General features: G+C 43.0%; 1 protein-coding gene across 1 annotated transcript in view; it reads left to right on the forward strand.

Annotated features, from left to right (window-relative positions):
• LOC112233457 (nuclear pore complex protein Nup214-like) overlaps nucleotides 1-17,186 on the forward strand; it is a 65,675-nt gene that overhangs the window by 25,598 nt on the left and 22,891 nt on the right. The window contains 6 exon segments of the mRNA XM_042311735.1: nucleotides 12,862-12,940; nucleotides 13,529-13,601; nucleotides 13,868-13,970; nucleotides 14,100-14,149; nucleotides 14,712-15,499; nucleotides 15,502-16,255. Coding sequence (XP_042167669.1) covers nucleotides 12,862-12,940; nucleotides 13,529-13,601; nucleotides 13,868-13,970; nucleotides 14,100-14,149; nucleotides 14,712-15,499; nucleotides 15,502-16,255 — 1,847 coding nt within the window.

Below are 17,186 nucleotides of genomic sequence, written 5' to 3' on the forward strand. Positions count from 1 at the left end.
TACACATTGACACATTCAGCCCAAAGCGGGAGGTTTAAAAACAATTTTCAGTAGTCACCAAAGTTCCAGAGCATGTAACCAGCTGTTTTTGAGGTTGGATTTGCAAGATCAAGACCCTCCAAACATGCTTAGAGAAGCATTCATACAACAGTCCTAGATTTCTACCAACCATAAGCCTGTCACATGCTTCCCAGTGGAAACAGTTTGCGCACAAATTATGGAAGTGTTCGGACTTTTTGCGTTCGTCAGGTTTCTTTAGGCTGTTCAGGCACACACTTTTTCCTTTTAAAGGGAGTATTGGAGGAACAGACGTTTGTGTCGCCTTCTGCTAAGATCAAACTGAACCTACTATGCGGGCGCCTTTAGAGCCTAGAGTGACGGTTAGATGGCTGACATCCTGACCTTGTGACTTAAAGAGTCAGATGGAACGCTGCTAATTAAAGACTTAACGTTGCTCAATAATATGAGATGTGTATTAGAGCTTTGAGGTCACACACACATACGCACACTTCCCAAAAAGTACATACATTGGATGCACACACAGACTCCCGTCACGCTTGCGTGAGTGTGCTCAATTTTTGACCTCTTGTGTCACTGCAATTGCTGATATAAATGACTGTTGATGACAGCTGTGCATGTCATTTGTCAATGCCAGAGGGACTGAGCGGTGCAAGGTTGGACAGATGTTGGCAGCTGGCATACGGGTGCAGGCTAGTGATGGGGGATAAATAGTTACCTATCGGGATATTATTTTTGATGATGTATCGTTTTGATATCGCAATATTATTTTTATGTTAGTTGTACCTGCAGCAAAACTCCAGTATTTTTCCTTCATAGTGTTGTCCTCCATCTTTTTAAATTGGAAGCAAATTTGCTTTCAGCACTTTTATTTCCATGATTGATCAAAACTCGTTTCCTCATGCTCTCGCATGTCCCTCTGTAGCAGACATACGGTGAGCAATATGTTTGGAACATTGAATCGCAATAAAAAAATCACCGTATCGAATCACATTACATATAGAATCGTGAGAATCGCAGTACATATCGTATCTGCACTTAAGTATTGTAATATCTTGAAGCCCCTGGCAATTCCCAGCCCTAGTACAGGCCTGTGTCCCTGTTGTCATAATGACAGAGAGCGAATGTCACTCCCCAATGTCACAGCACATTCAGACTGGAGGGCGGAGGAGGACCTTCAATTTGTACCGTCAGCAGTTTCTGTTTTCATTATAATTGTTCTTGGGGGACGGAGCAGTTGAAAGTGCATTTTATGCTTCTGAAGTGTAGATAACGATTAAACCCACAAATGTTCTACTCTTTGTACACAGTAACTGGTATTTGGGAATTAAATAGTTTGAATAAATTGATTTATTCAGACGACTCCTTACATTTTGATTACATTTAAGACTGTCAAATGCACATTAGCCATCATCCTTGTCTAGGGAGATCTTCTTTGTCTCTTACTTTGGCCCTGCTCCCTATTTTTCACCACAGCATCAAGCTACATCACCCATGGCTAATAGTCACCTATAAGCAGGTTATTACTTCCCAGAAGAGCTGTACGCAGGAACAGCCATTTACTAATCCCATGTCCCCAGCCTGTCCTGTCTTTACTGCAGTAGTGGTGTTGTCCTGCCCCAGCTACGGTGTGTAACTGGGGACATAGTATAGATTATCAGAGCTGCTGCTGCCAGCCAGATGCCAAGAGCCACTGTGACCTTTCACTTGATGGCGTGCCAACGTCCGGACGGAGAATGGGATTTGGTGTATGGGTGAGAACCTAACCGCAGCAGTAGTTGTGTGAGAGAAAACACTATCTCTCTCTCTCCTCTGTCCTCTGCTCTCCCATTCCTTTCCTGTATTTCTCTTTCTTGTTACTACATCTGTCATCTCATGCCCTTTTACTTACTCTCTCTCACACACACACACACACACGACTGACAAAATGTATCTTACTTATACATGCCAGTCATGGTCTTTTGAGCAGAGCACCTCCAAGCATATAACCAGCTGTAGCTTCCTATCCGTCCTATTAAGATTTACTTTGATTAATTCATTTCATTTTATCCGTGGGTGGTCTTTTAATTTCAAGCTTCAGTGCCTGTGTGATAGAGTTACAGTGTACTATGTTCCAATTAACAGCAGGAACATTGCACTGGAGTTGGGTTGTCACTGGTGCCTGGCCTAGCCTGGCTGGCAGTGTCAAAGCCGGCTGACTTGTAAACCTGGGCTGATTCATAGCAGTGCTTGTAAATGTGTGTGTCTGTTGGTGCCAGGTTACGCTGTGTGCGTGTGTAGGGCTGGCTCAGTTACCATGTAACCGACTGTTATGGATGAAGACCGTCATGGGGCGGCAGGTAGCCTAGTGGTTAGAGCACCGAAAGGTTGCTGGATTGAATCCCCGAGCTGACAAGGTAAAAATCTGTCGTTCTGCCCCTGAACAAGGCAGTTGTTCCCCTGTAGGCTGTCATTGTACATAATAATTTGTTCATATCTGACTTTCCTAGTTAAATTAAGGTTTTTAAAAAATGAATAACTGTCATAAAAAAAAGTGTGTTTATTAATATTTCCTGGGAATGAACAGCTGACGCGTGTGTCTGCTTGACTTATAGCACCTAGGAAAGAGCAGGCGACAGCAGAGCTCTCTCTCATCTGAGTTAATGCACTGCTAAGGCCTGCCCATGCAACTTTGATGGAGAGACACTGAATTATTCAGTGGGTGTGGCTGACCCAAGGCAAGCCGCAGGGGGAGCGGTCAACACCCAGGTGCTGCTCACCAAACTGACATGTTTTTAACTATGGATGCGTTATAGCATGGAGAAACAACTCCTAGCCGCGGCCTTTGCAGATCTGAAATAATTAGTTGGGTGTAAGCAAAATGGAGGAGTCTCCAATAAAAACCTGCCATCACCATTTTGCTTACACCTATCTAATCCTTACCGTGCTTGGAGTAATTCTGAATTATTGCATGCTTCACTGTTGGTTAACTACTTATCTACTCGTGTTCCATTGCACCGTACTGCCACAGATGGAAGAAGGAGCCAAATGTCTCACAGGATGTAGAAATCTGAAACACCTGTTTAGTCTAGTGGTGTGAAGTGAGAGAAGATGGAACTAGATGAAACTTGGCTGACTTTCTGCTAATTTTCTCATTGATGAAACATTCAATTTCAATTCAGGTTTCTGTTCCCAAAACTATAATCTATTAAGAAGAGTGCACCATGTTTTGTAGACTTGACCCATTGCCAAAGTTTTTAAAAATGGTTTTGTTTAGGATGGGTGAATGGGTGTATGGGTGAATTGAGTTATTGGATAACGGTAAAAAGGCTAAAACGCACCAATATGATCTCGCTAGCTTGTGCTTGGCAATGCCCACCACCTTGCTTGTTCTGCGCACTATGCTTAATTTGCTCCCATTGAAAACGACACCAGTGACAGATCTTGAGTTAGTTACCATTAGAGTTCGACCGATTAATTTGGGCCGATTTCAAGTTTTCATAACAATCGGAAATCGTTATTTTTCGATGACGATTTGGCCGATTTTTATTATTTTTTAATATATATATATATTTTTACACCTTTTATTTAACTAGGCAAGTCAGTTAAGAACACATTCTTATTTTCAATGACGGCCTAGGTACAGTGGGTTAACTGCCTTATTCGGGGGCAGAACGACAGATTTTTACCTTGTCAGCTCGGGGATTCAATCTTGCAACCTTTACAGTTACTGGCCCAATGCTCTAACCACTAGCTAGCATTAACCTTATCTTATAAAAAATGATCAATAATACTCACTAGTTAACTACACATGGTTGACGATATTACTGGTTTATCTAGTGTGTCCTGCGTTGCATATAATTGATGCGGTGCGCATTCGCGAAAAAGGACTGTCGTTGCTCCAACATGTACCTAACCATAAACATCAATGCCTTTCTTAAAATCAATACACAGAAGTATATATTTTTAAACCTGCATATTTAGCTAAAATAAATCCGGGTTAGCAGGCAATATTAACCAGGTGAAATTGTGTCACTTCTCTGGTGGCTGTTGTCAATGTGTTCCTGGTTCGAGCCCAGGTAGGAGCGAGGAGAGGGAAGGAAGCTGTACTGTTACACTGGCAATAGTAAAGTGGCTATAAGAACATCCAATAGTCAAAGGTATATGAAATACAAATCGTCTAGAGAGAAATAGTATTCCTATAATAACTACAACCTAAAACTTCTTACCTGGGGATATATTGAAGACTCACGTTAAAAGGAACCACCAGTTTTCATATGTTCTTATGTTCTGAGCAAGGAACTTAAACGTTAGCTTTCTTACATGGCACATATTGCACTTTTACTTTCTTCTCCAACACTTTGTTTTTGCATTATTTAAACCAAATTGAACATGTTTCATTATTTATTTGAGGCTAAATTGATTTTGTTGCTGTATTATATGAAGTTAAAATAAGTGTTCATTCAGTATTGTTGTAATTGTCATTATTACAAATAAATAAAAACAATCGGCCGATTAATCGGCAGTGGCTTTTTTTGGCCCTCCAATAATCGGTATCGGTGTTGAAAAATCATAATCGGTCGACCTCTAGTTACCAGTATCTTTCGCACTGCCTGATGAGAGAGCTTATCCCTGGAAGGGACCCTGTTGGCAATGGGATTTCACTGGCTTTTCTTGGCCTGACTTGGGCATGCTTGAGTGAGTGTGGGCTTCAAGATGACAGCATTGGCACCCCACAGTTCAAACTCATCACCATGTGATTAAACTTTGTCAGAAGATCAGCTGTCACTTTACACTACACATCCTCCTCTGTAACCTCACTGGCTATACGTCTATAGCGGATGATCCAGGATCTATTAGCGTTTAGATTGCATATCTGTCAAGCCTGTTCAGTGTGTCTGTCTTGTTTAGTGCTTAGGCTATTTCCTCCACAGACACACACACACACAGTCCTTTGCTTGTGTGTCTATTGATCCATGCGGGCTCCCCAGGGTGACGTGGTGCACATACTGATGCAGCACTGAGACGGCCATGAGGAAAGCGGCTGATGAGCTGAGTGATCATCCCCAGCTCTGCCACCTGCTCTTCTCTGTCTCTGCGTCTCTCTCTAAATAGTTACAATGCAACTTCAGTTAACATGGAATTCTGAAGGCAATTTAGTTCTTAAAATGACAAAGCAATGCATTCTTGGAGACAGTAGATATATTTTTCAAAATAAATAATGTATTTCAAAATAACCAGGGTAAAGCAATGAATGTACAGGTTGATGTGATGGCAAAATGATGTACTAATGTGATAAGCTACAGAATCAGAGCCAGACAGGGAATAGGGATTAGAGGGCCTAAGATCAAACAAACAGTTATTCTTTATATTTCAGAATGAAACAAGGCAGGCAGGAGAATAGGATAGGAGAAATATAGTAGTGATAAAAGTAACAGATACAGGTTACACACACATGAAAAGATAGGTGGAATAGCATTCCTCATGAAGCTGGTTGAGAGAATGCCATGAGTGTGCAAAGCTGTCATCAAGGAAAAGGGTGGCTACTTTGAACAATCTCAACAACAATTGACACAGGAGGAGTGCTAATCCCACACACAAATTCTAATGGTGTGAAAAGTCTGACTTCAAGTTGACTACGAGGACTATACACTATAGAGCTTTACCACAAAGATTAGAAGATTAGAATACACAACCAAGACAATTGTTTATGGATAACCAATAGTAACTAATATACAATTTAACGGTTATCTGAATGCACATCGACCAGGGAGTGCCTGGCTTACAGAACGAGGAAGACCGTATGGGGTTTGGTTAACCCTGGGGCATTAAAATGATGGTCACCCCCCTGGAACTCTTTGAGTTGCTTTGCAAAGTGGATGGGACTGGTTGAAATTGGGAACAAACTAGGCAGCTTTTGCCTCTTTAGGGGCATCTTGTGTCATCTGTGGCCAATTGACTACCTTGAGCAGTGTATTGCATGTCGAAAGACTATCCTCCTGCAAGAGTTGCATGTACATATAAAGAGCTTGTTGGCTCTGGGAAATACACATATAAATTATGACTGGTTCAGGTTGTGTACCCTGTCACGTATAGGCTTTGATCACTAGCAATGATAATGTGGTCACGCAAACAAAAATAGTACGCCTAACTCAGAGCAGGGCACTTTCAGACAACAGTTATAGGTTGTCACCTAACGTAAGTCTCAAATCAAAATTATGGCTCAAGGTCAAGTTACACTAGTATGGGCAATGGAGGTTGAGCAGCCTCATTAACTATCAGAAAATCATTAGCAATACCAGCGGACACTGAATATTACCTGGATAAAACTAAATTGGACACCTAATTAAAAGAGAAGGGTACCAAAATATATAGCTTATCACCTACTACAAGGGTCAAAATTACAATTATTAAACTGTAATTAAAGTCTGCTGTAGTCTTTGTGAGGGAGTATGGCAGCTCCCCTTGAACTCACTATCAGAAAAATAAAAACGGTAGTTAGGTTGATCAGACCTTACTCTCTTGCTAGCAGGAATTCAATAATCGTAGGCTACCACTTAGATACTGGACAGCCTAATTAGATATGTTTTCCAAAAACAGTAACTCAACTCAAAGGCACTATATTTAGCAGAGGAGCTAGGCTAATTCAATCATCACTGTTAATTAAAACACTACCTTAAAGTACGCCTTGTCCAAAGGGGTCAACACCATGTCCACCAAGTTACAATATCAGAATAATATGATTTGTCCAAGTCCATAGGTTACACAATGCAGTAGAATCCAACAATAGAATTGTCAAAGAAATAGGGACTAGAGTATGAATCATGCACGACTGCCTTGGCTCCTAATCTGGGAGGAGGGATATATTCAACTAGGCTAAACTAAGGATAGAGGCAAGCGATTATTCTAATAATCCTAAAACGAAACAAAGGAGACATACAGCGTGGGTCTAATCATAAGGAACAACTTCATAGGCTTAATTCACAATAAGGATTTACAGATTACGCACCTGTTTCAGGCTAACATAATAGATTATTATTGACTCAAATAAACTCAATGGGCTCTCAGAATAAGGACTGTTGTGTTCGGACGGCGACCAGCCATATGGTTACTATTATGAACTACAAAACAGTCCAAGGACACCCCACGTGGGGACATTGCAAGAATTCTCTGGACTATTGAAGTGCTTTATTTTGGACTGCCTGTCAATGTCCTCTGAAGACATTGGTTCCAGACATACAGTGCCTTGCGAAAGTATTCGGCCCCCTTGAACTTTGCGACCTTTTGCCACATTTCAGGCTTCAAACATAAAGATATAAAACTGTATTTTTTGTGAAGAATCAACAGCAAGTGGGACACAATCATGAAGTGGAACGACATTTATTGGATATTTCAAACTTTTTTAACAAATCAAAAACTGAAAAATTGGGTGTGCAAAATTATTCAGCCCCTTTACTTTCAGTGCAGCAAACTCTCTCCAGAAGTTCAGTGAGGATCTCTGAATGATCCAATGTTGACCTAAATGTCTAATGATGATAAATACAATCCACCTGTGTGTAATCAAGTCTCCGTATAAATGCACCTGCACTGTGATAGTCTCAGAGGTCCGTTAAAAGCGCAGAGAGCATCATGAAGAACAAAGAACACACCAGGCAGGTCCGAGATACTGTTGTGAAGAAGTTTAAAGCCGGATTTGGATACAAAAAGATTTCCCAAGCTTTAAACATCCCAAGGAGCACTGTGCAAGCGATTAATATTGAAACGGAAGGAGTATCAGACCACTGCAAATCTACCAAGACCTGGCCGTCCCTCTAAACTTTCAGCTCATACAAGGAGAAGACTGATCAGAGATGCAGCCAAGAGGCCCATGATCACTCTGGATGAACTGCAGAGATCTACAGCTGAGGTGGGAGACTCTGTCCATAGGACAACAATCAGTCGTATATTGCACAAATCTGGCCTTTATGGAAGAGTGGCAAGAAGAAAGCCATTTCTTAAAGATATCCATAAAAAGTGTCGTTTAAAGTTTGCCACAAGCCACCTGGGAGACACACCAAACATGTGGAAGAAGGTGCTCTGGTCAGATGAAACCAAAATTGAACTTTTTGGCAACAATGCAAAATGTTATGTTTGGCGTAAAGGCAACACAGCTCATCACCCTGAACACACCATCCCCACTGTCAAACATGGTGGTGGCAGCATCATGGTTTGGGCCTGCTTTTCTTCAGCAGGGACAGGGAAGATGGTTAAAATTGATGGGAAGATGGATGGAGCCAAATACAGGACCATTCTGGAAGAAAACCTGATGGAGTCTGCAAAAGACCTGAGACTGGGACGGAGATTTGTCTTCCAACAAGACAATGATCCAAAACATAAAGCAAAATCTACAATGGAATGGTTCAAAAATAAACATATCCAGGTGTTAGAATGGCCAAGTCAAAGTTCAGACCTGAATCCAATCGAGAATCTGTGGAAAGAACTGAAAACTGCTGTTAACAAATGCTCTCCATCCAACCTCACTGAGCTCGAGCTGTTTTGCAAGGAGGAATGGGAAAAAATTTCAGTCTCTCGATGTGCAAAACTGATAGAGACATACCCCAAGCGACTTACAGCTGTAATCGCAGCAAAAGGTGGCGCTACAAAGTATTAACTTAAGGGGGCTGAATAATTTTGCACGCCCAATTTTTCAGTTTTTGATTTGTTAAAAAAGTTTGAAATATCCAATAAATGTCGTTCCAATAAATGATTGTGTCCCACTTGTTGTTGATTCTTCACAAAAAAATACAGTTTTATATCTTTATGTTTGAAGCCTGAAATGTGGCAAAAGGTCGCAAAGTTCAAGGGGGCTGAATACTTTCGCAAGGCACTGTATATACAGTACCAGTCAAGTTCGGACACACCTACTCATTCAAGGGTTTTTCTTTATTTTTGTTGTAGAATAATAGTGAAGACCAACTATGAAATAACACATGGAATCATGTAGTAACCAAAAAAGATTCTTCAGTGGCCACCCTTTGCCTTGATGACAGCTTTGCACACTCTTGGCATTCTCTCAATCAGCTTCATGAGGTAGTCACCTTGAATGCATTTCAATTAACAGTTGCCTTGTTAAAAGTTAATTTGTGGAATTTCTTTCCTTAATACATTTGAGCCAATCAATTGTTTTGAGACAAGGTAGGGGTGGTATACAGAAGATAGCACTATTTGGTAAAAGACCAAGTCCGTTTTATGGCAAGAACTGCTCAAATAAGGAAAGAGAAATGACAGTCCATCATAACTTTAAGACATGAAGGTCAGTCAATCCGGAACATTTCAAGAACTTTGAAAGTTTGTTCAAGTGCAGTCGCAAAAACCATTGTGCTATGATAACTGGCTCTCATGAAGACCGCCACAGGAAAGGAAGACCCAGAGTTACCTCTGCTGCAGAGCATAAATTCATTAGTTACCAGCCTCAGAAATTGCAGCCCAAACAAATGCTTCAGAGTTCAAGTAACAAAGACATCTCAACATCAACTATTCAGAGGAGACTGCGTGAATCAGGCCTTCATAATCGAATTGCTGCAAAGAAACCACTACTAAAGGACACCAATAATAATAATAATAAGAGACTTGCTTGCTTGGACATCGGTGGAAATCTGTCCTTTGGTCTGATTTGAGATTTTTGGTTCCAACCACTCTGTCTTTGTGAGACGCAGAGTAGGTAAACGGATGATCTCTGCATGTGTGGTTCACACCGTAAAGCAAGGAGGTGTGGGGGTGCTTTGCTGGTGATAATGTCATGATTTATTTAGAATTCAAGGCACACTTAACCAGCATGGCTACCACAGTATTCTGCAGTGATACGCCATCCCATCTGGTTTGTGCTTAGTGGGACGATCATTTGTTTTTCAACAGGACAATGACCCAACACACCTCCAGGCTCTAAGGGCTATTTGAACAAGGAGAGTGAGGAAGTGCAGCATCAGATGACCTGGCCTCCACAATCTCCTGACCTCAACCCAATTGAGATGGTTTGGGATGAGTTGGACTGCAGCGTGAAGGGAAAGCAGCCAACAAGTGCTCAACATATGTGGGAACTCCTTCAAGACTGTTGGAAAAGCATTCCAGGTGAAGCTGGTTGAGTGAATGCTATGAGTGTGCAAAGCTGTCAACGTAAAGGGTGTCTACTTTGAAGAATATTAAATATATTTTGATTTGTTGAAGTTTTTTGTTTGTTTTATTTCATAGTTTTGATTTCTTCTATTATTCTACAATGTAAAAAAGTTTAAAAAAAAGTAAAAGTAAAGTAAAAATAAAGAAAAACCCTTGAATGAGTAACCAGCTCGATCTCACCTATCTTTTCCCTGCTTTGAATGTGTGTGTAACCTGTGTCTGTTACTTTTATCATTACTATCTATATTTCTCCTATAATCCCTGCCTGCCTTGTTTCATTCTGAAATATAAAGAATAACTGTTTGTTTGATCTTAGGCCCTCTAATCCCCATTCCCTGTCTGACTCTGATTCTGTAGTTTATCACATTAGTACATCATTTTGCCTCACAATATCCATTATTAATTCATCCTGCATATTCATTGCTTTACGCTGGTTATTTTGGTAAAATATCTACCGTCTTGCATTGCCTTGTCATTTTAAGAACTAAATTGCCTTCAGAATTGTAACTTATCCTTAGTTATAATTGTAACTATTTGGTGCCCTGTCAATAATTTCATAGTAATAAAGCATGCACATTCCATTTCACAACCCACCAACCTTATGTGAAACACACACACACTCTTATAACACACTCCCTGGCATATCTCCACTAGAGCGGTAGATGAGCTATGCCCCTAGTCAGGCTGATATACAGTATCTCTGATGTAGAGACATGGCACAGTCGAGGTGAGTCCATCACACGAGCCATCAGCCCTGGTTTGTGTATGTGGCCCTCAGCCGAGATAAATAGACCCCAGCTAGATAGCGGGTCACTGCCTCCATCGCATCTGATTCACTGCCAGCATAGGCTAACAATCTGAGTGCATCTCTCCTCTCATTTCTCTCCTCTCCCAACTGTCTCTCCCCCTCTTTCATCCCTCACAGCACTCACTGCTCCAATCCCCCTTTTTTATCACTCTTTTTTTTCAGCCTCTCCCATTCTCTCAAACAGCTCCCTCTGTCCCCTCCCTCCCTCCCTCATCTTTGGTTCTCTCATCTCTCTCTCCCAGTCGCTCACTGTCTTTCATTTTCTCTCTGCCTTCTCCCAAAATCTTTCTCTTTCCATCTACGCTAGTGCTGATCGATTAACCAAATTGTCATTATTTTGTGGGGGATATTAAACAATGGGAACCGATGTCGGTTCATTCACACCGTTTCTCCAGAGGGAAATCAAATCATTCACAAGAGAGTTGAAGTCTAGAACTATATGGGACACTGGGCTGAAGGAAGTTGTAGTTTTCAGTAAGCAAATATTCAACCTAGTTCAGCGCAGAAACTTGGTAATTGTCTACAATGACCATAATCCATTGTGCCTGTTCTTTTCCGTCTATGACACAGATGGATACACTTTTACGCCTGCTACTATAAGTTAGATACACACAGACCGCATAAGCCACTGCATGAGAGAGGAATGTACACAACACAACGAGAGAAAGGGATAGAGAGTTCGTGAAAGTATGTCTTATCTACTAGTTAAATGATTTAATCAGACAGCTCTGCAACATATTTAGGCAGGCTAGCCTAGCTAAATAGGTTGATTAAAGACTACAGTATGGGGAGAACAGAGATAACATTAGATGGTTGGTTGGCTGGCTGCTACTGCCTAAGCAGAGATGAGATGATGAATTTTAAGGAATTTAAAGTTTTATAAAGTCATCAAATTAAACTAGTAATATACACGACTGAAATATTTTGCTATTTAATAGTCATTTCCTTTTTCTCGATGTGGAACATTTTCAATGTTTTGGCAATTGAATATTCAATATTTTTGACTTTGGAATTTCCATTAAAAAGCTCTTTATAATTTTTGTCAATATTTCATAATGCATTTAATGTTCAAGAAAAATAATTGAAATCTCTAACCGTGATTTATTTTTGAATAATCGAACCGAACAGACCTCAACCACTAATCGCTCAGCCCTGATTTCCACCTCTCTCTCTTTCTCGCCAACTCTATCGCTCTGAGATTATGTAATTAATGTAGAAACTCTCTCACTTTCTGCTGGGCCAGGCCTCGTTCCACTGTTGTGTTGAGGTTGAATACATTTTAGGCAGGACTCCCCCTGGGGCCATTTTCCAAATTAGCCCTGCTCACAATAACGAGTCCACCCCAGCCAAACCGTCAGATAGGGGGCTTATTTTAGAGATGCACTCCCCAGCCAGTCAGTCTCTCAGTCACAACACTGGGCCTGTAATGTGTCTATCCACGTCAGTATGGTTCAGTTGGCTATGGTCTGTCTGTGGCAGTAGTTATAGGGTTGATGCTGGAGAATAATTAGTGAGACAGTGCAGTTCACCATGGCTTTTGTTTTCTGTGTTCTATTCACTACTGTAGATATTGTGCATGGCCCTGGCTTTTATCTGAGACGACATTAGCCTTGGATTATGCCACGTATTTTCAGATGGGGTAGTAAATTATAGGCTGATACAAAGTTCTAATGCGCACACACACCCCAATTAATCAATGTGGCATGAATTGTTATCATACCTCATTTGTAGATATGTGCATGTCTCCTCATGACTGACTTGCATTCACTTACTTTCAGAAAGCAAATCCTGATGAGAGAGTGTGGAGAAGAGAAATTAGGCAACATTTAAAATTTGATGTGCTGTGTAAATCCAGGTCGTTGCTCAATTATTTTCTTTCCCCTCTCTCTCTCTCTCTCTTTCAGCTCGTCAGTCCCAGCCCCGGTTGGTCAGGTTGTTCAGCAGGTTTTGGCGACGGTAGCCAACACCAACCAGGCCAAACGAGTGAGTATGAAGAGTCCATCTAACATCCTCCCAACTGTCAAGGCGTTTCATCTGTGTGCTTTCCGCTATCAGAGACTGAATATCTCTTGTACACCCCATCTCTAAGAACTCAGCAACTCCGTGTAGTTCCTGGAGTTCCAGTGTACTTGGCTGACCGCTGGCCTGCGATGTTATAGGATAGAGTGGAAGGTCATTATGACAGGGCTGTGAAATGCCCCAGGTTTCTCCCACGTGCCGGCGGAGGAGTGATACAAGTGGCGACTGGGTGGGAATACAGGGGAACTCTCTCGCACATCACACCTCAGTCCGAACCAGGTTCAAGTTCATGGGATGCATGACTCCTAAACCTACACACAGAAACACTCACAGAAAACACTGCGTATATGAACACTAAAACACTGTTTTGCAAGAAACAGAATCCAAATTCTGAGTAGTGAGATGAACTAAATTACATTTAGTTTTGACTTAAGATAAACATGAACATTGATTGTTAGATTCTCTAAAACACCCTCTTACTTTGTGTAGTTATTCTTGAAGCCATGGCAATGAGAGATGTATAAACTTTCCTTCTGTTGTTTTTCTCATCAGAATTCTATTCAAGGCATACTGAAGGTGTCTGCTGAGAGTATCCGCTCAGCTTCCCCCCAGGGTTTTGTGTTTGGTAAGTACATAAAGATAAGATGTTTTAGATGCTCATCATATCAAGACACGTTGGAAAATGCCTTCCACCTTTTCCCAGGTAATATTTTTTTCAAGGGTTTTTATATTCTACAAATCTACACAATTTCTGGTTGAACCATTCATACATTACATCCATTTGATTACATTCATCATATTACATATTTTATTAGCTCTTTGTATAAGGTGTGTTAGAACTCTTTTGTCATGCTTATTTTAATGTCATCTCCTCCTGTCCCTCTCTCCCAGGCGGACCCCCTAAACCTGATGCCCTAGTTTCCCTGGCCTCCTCCAGCTCAGCCCCGTCACTAGGGGAGCAGAGCAGCAAAGCCTTCTCCTCCTTTACCACAGCGTGAGTCACTGGGGGTCAGGGGTCAGAGAGGGAAACTTTATGTCAGACCTTCTTGATCAGAAAACAGGAATGTTTTTTTTTAGCTCTGGCTGACTGTGTTTTCTCATACTTTATGATGATTTCGGACAGGTCTGCCGGGGGCTTCAGTTTCTCCTCTGTGTCCCAAGGAGCTCCACCAGGTACCTCTCTCAAATGTACAGCCATATATGCCACTCATTGGTGTTATTAGACAGTAAAGTCAGTGCTATAGTTCATTGAATGCCATATCAATGAATTACAGTAACTTCAATTAATATCCCGGGTGTTTATTTTCTTAAATTACTGAAGACAGGCGCATTAGAGACAGGCGGAAGACGCATTTAAGTTGAATGCATTCAGTTGTACAACTGACTAGGTATTCCCATTTCCCTTTCTATTTGAGCCAGATGTCTATTTCTTTAATGCACACAGCTTTTGCTCATTTGCATAGTTAATTGTTTAATTCCAGCATTCACTTACGTAATTTAAATCAATTATCAAATAAAACATTAAACCTCGTAAGCAATTAATTTACACCTGCCATTTATTTTAAACAGCGAGTATTTACTTAAATGTGTGCGGTTGCCCGACTATTAAAAAGGATATTTGAGACTCAGCTTTTAATTGAATTTTTGCGGTAGTCATGTATTAAATCTATTTGTTCAAAGTGTTTCAATGTCTGGCATAGTTTGTAAATCTGCTGTCCATGTTTCTTCCTCCCAGTGAAGGACGCCAGTAAATTCTTCTTTGGCAGCGCTGGCGCCACCGGCAAGATGATGTTCAGCTCTTCTGCCGGAGAGGAACCCTTCTCCTTCATCCCAAAATCCACTTCCCCCACCGTGGGGAGCACCAGCTCCCCTCCTCCCAGCATGTCAGGGGAGCCTGTGAGGCCCACCCCCACCTTCAGAGTGGAGCCCCAGGCGCCGAAGGTGGTAGGAGGAGAGACCCTGGGGAGTTTCTCGGGTCTACGCGTGGGCCAGGGGGACGAAGAGAAGCCCTCAGCGGCCGCGTTTAGCTTTGGCCAGCCGGACAATGGAATGGGGCTAGGTTTAGGCACGGGCACGGCCCAGTTTAGCTTCGGGTCGACCCTCCAGCAAGGAAAGCCAGCTGAGGCTGCGTTTGGTGAGGCGGATTCTACCGTGACAGACTTATCCAAGACTGCATTCAAGCCTCCCGAACTGGCAGCCCTGTCGATCACCAAGCCTGCGTTCTCCACGTCAGCAGCCACCTCCTTCAGCAGCCTCCTAGCTGCACCCCTCTCTTCCCCGTCCCCCACCCTGGAGGAAGAGCCCCCCAAAGCCCCCACCCCCTTATCAGACCCCACTCCACCCCCAGAGCCTGTTCCCTCACAGCCCAGCCCCTCTGTAAGCCCCCTGTTGCTGAGCCTGAGGTTACTACCTCCCCAGTGTCCTCAGTCACCCCCACCCCTACCATCCCTGAAAAGGCCACAACTCCCCCTGCCTCGGCCTCCTCCCCAGCTCCCCCATTGCCTCCACCACCCCTGCCCCCTGCCTCTACCACCCCACCAGCCCAGGCAGCCCCCAGCACTACCCCAGACCCTGCCCCCGAGGCATCACCACTCACTATCACCCCTACCCCGGAGGCCCCACCACCAGCCTACCCGGCTCCCAGCTCTGACAAACCTGGCTCCATCTTCACCCAGCCACCTGCCATCACCACAGATAGCACCACTATAGCTGTCACCAGCCTCACGACGGTCATAAACACCGCAGCCCCTGCTGCCACCACCACCACCACCCCTACTGACTCCAACACCGCAGCCCCGGCTTCAGGCACAGTTTTCGGACAGCCTGCTCCAGTGACTGCCGGCGGCTTTAGTTCCACCGGCTTTGGTGCTCCACCTGCAGGTGCAGGGGCTGGCTTTGGAAAACCTGTATTTGGGCAGACAGTTGGCGGGTTCGGCCAACCTGTTCCTAACGCAGCCGGTGGCTTCGGTTTTGGCCAGTCTGCGTTCGGGGCCAGCCCTGGATTTGGACAGCCTGCAGCGGCCACCACTGCTGCAACTGCTAGTACTGCTGCTAGTGGAGGTGGTCTGTTTGGAGCCCCCAGTGCCAGCAATGCCAGCAGTTTTTCCTTTGGCTCCCCCAGCGCCAGTACGGCCAGCAGTACGGGCACGGGCCTGTTTGGGCAGCCGAGCGCAACCCCGGCCTTCGGGCAGCAGAGTGCTGGGTTTGGACAAGGCTCTATGTTTGGAAGCAACACAACCACCACATCCTCTACTGGCTTCAGCTTTGGACAGCCTGCAGGTGAGTGTATCTGTGATATGTTTGTGAAAATGCACTAATACGAAGTAGCTGTTAGGCCTCTGCATTCCATATCACAAAACTGGAAATTAATCGTCAATGTAATGTTATATATTTTATATGTGGCAGACAGCTCAGGACAGTGGTCGTATTGGAAGAGCATCCCTTGGACATCACCATGACACTATTAAGTTGTTTTAAGCCTCTAGCATTTACACAGACGGCCACTCAAGCTGCCAACCTGTCTTTTCTTATTGACTGGAGGTACAATCTCGTTAGGAATCAGATGATACCTTAAATGCTTATGGATTGGATTACCAGATTCTAGTTGATTTTGATTGATCTCCAAAATCCATATTTAGGATTACTAGGCTGGTATTATTTCAGCCATGGTATGTTGACCTATATAATTGCAGCATACAGTGCCTTCGCAAAGTTTTCAGAGCACTTGACTTTTTCCACATTTGAAGTTACAGCCTTATTCTAAAATGTATTAAATATGGATTTTTCCTCATCAATCTACACACAATACCCCATAAGGACAAAGTGAAAACAGGGTTTTCTAAATTTTTGCTTAGTTATTCAATTAAAATGTAATCCCATTTACGTAAGTATTCAGACCCTTTACTCTACTTTGTTGAAGCACCTTTGACAGAGATTACAGCATCGAGTCTTCTTGGGTATGATGCTACAAGCATGGCACACCTGTTTGGGCAGTTTCCCCCATTCTTCTCTGCAGATCATCTCAAGCGCTGTCATGTTGCAAGGGGAGCGTCGCTGCACAGCTATTTTCAGGTCTCTCCGGAGATGTTAGATTGGGTTCAAGTCCGGGATCTGACTGGGCCACTCAAGGACATTCAGTCTTGTTCCGAAGCCCCTCCTGCATGGTCTTGGCTGTGTGATTTAGGTCCCTTTTTGGCAAACTCCAAGCGGG

The sequence above is a fragment of the Oncorhynchus tshawytscha genome, linkage group LG33 (genome assembly GCF_018296145.1).
Source record: "Oncorhynchus tshawytscha isolate Ot180627B linkage group LG33, Otsh_v2.0, whole genome shotgun sequence".
Lineage (NCBI taxonomy): Eukaryota > Metazoa > Chordata > Actinopteri > Salmoniformes > Salmonidae > Oncorhynchus > Oncorhynchus tshawytscha.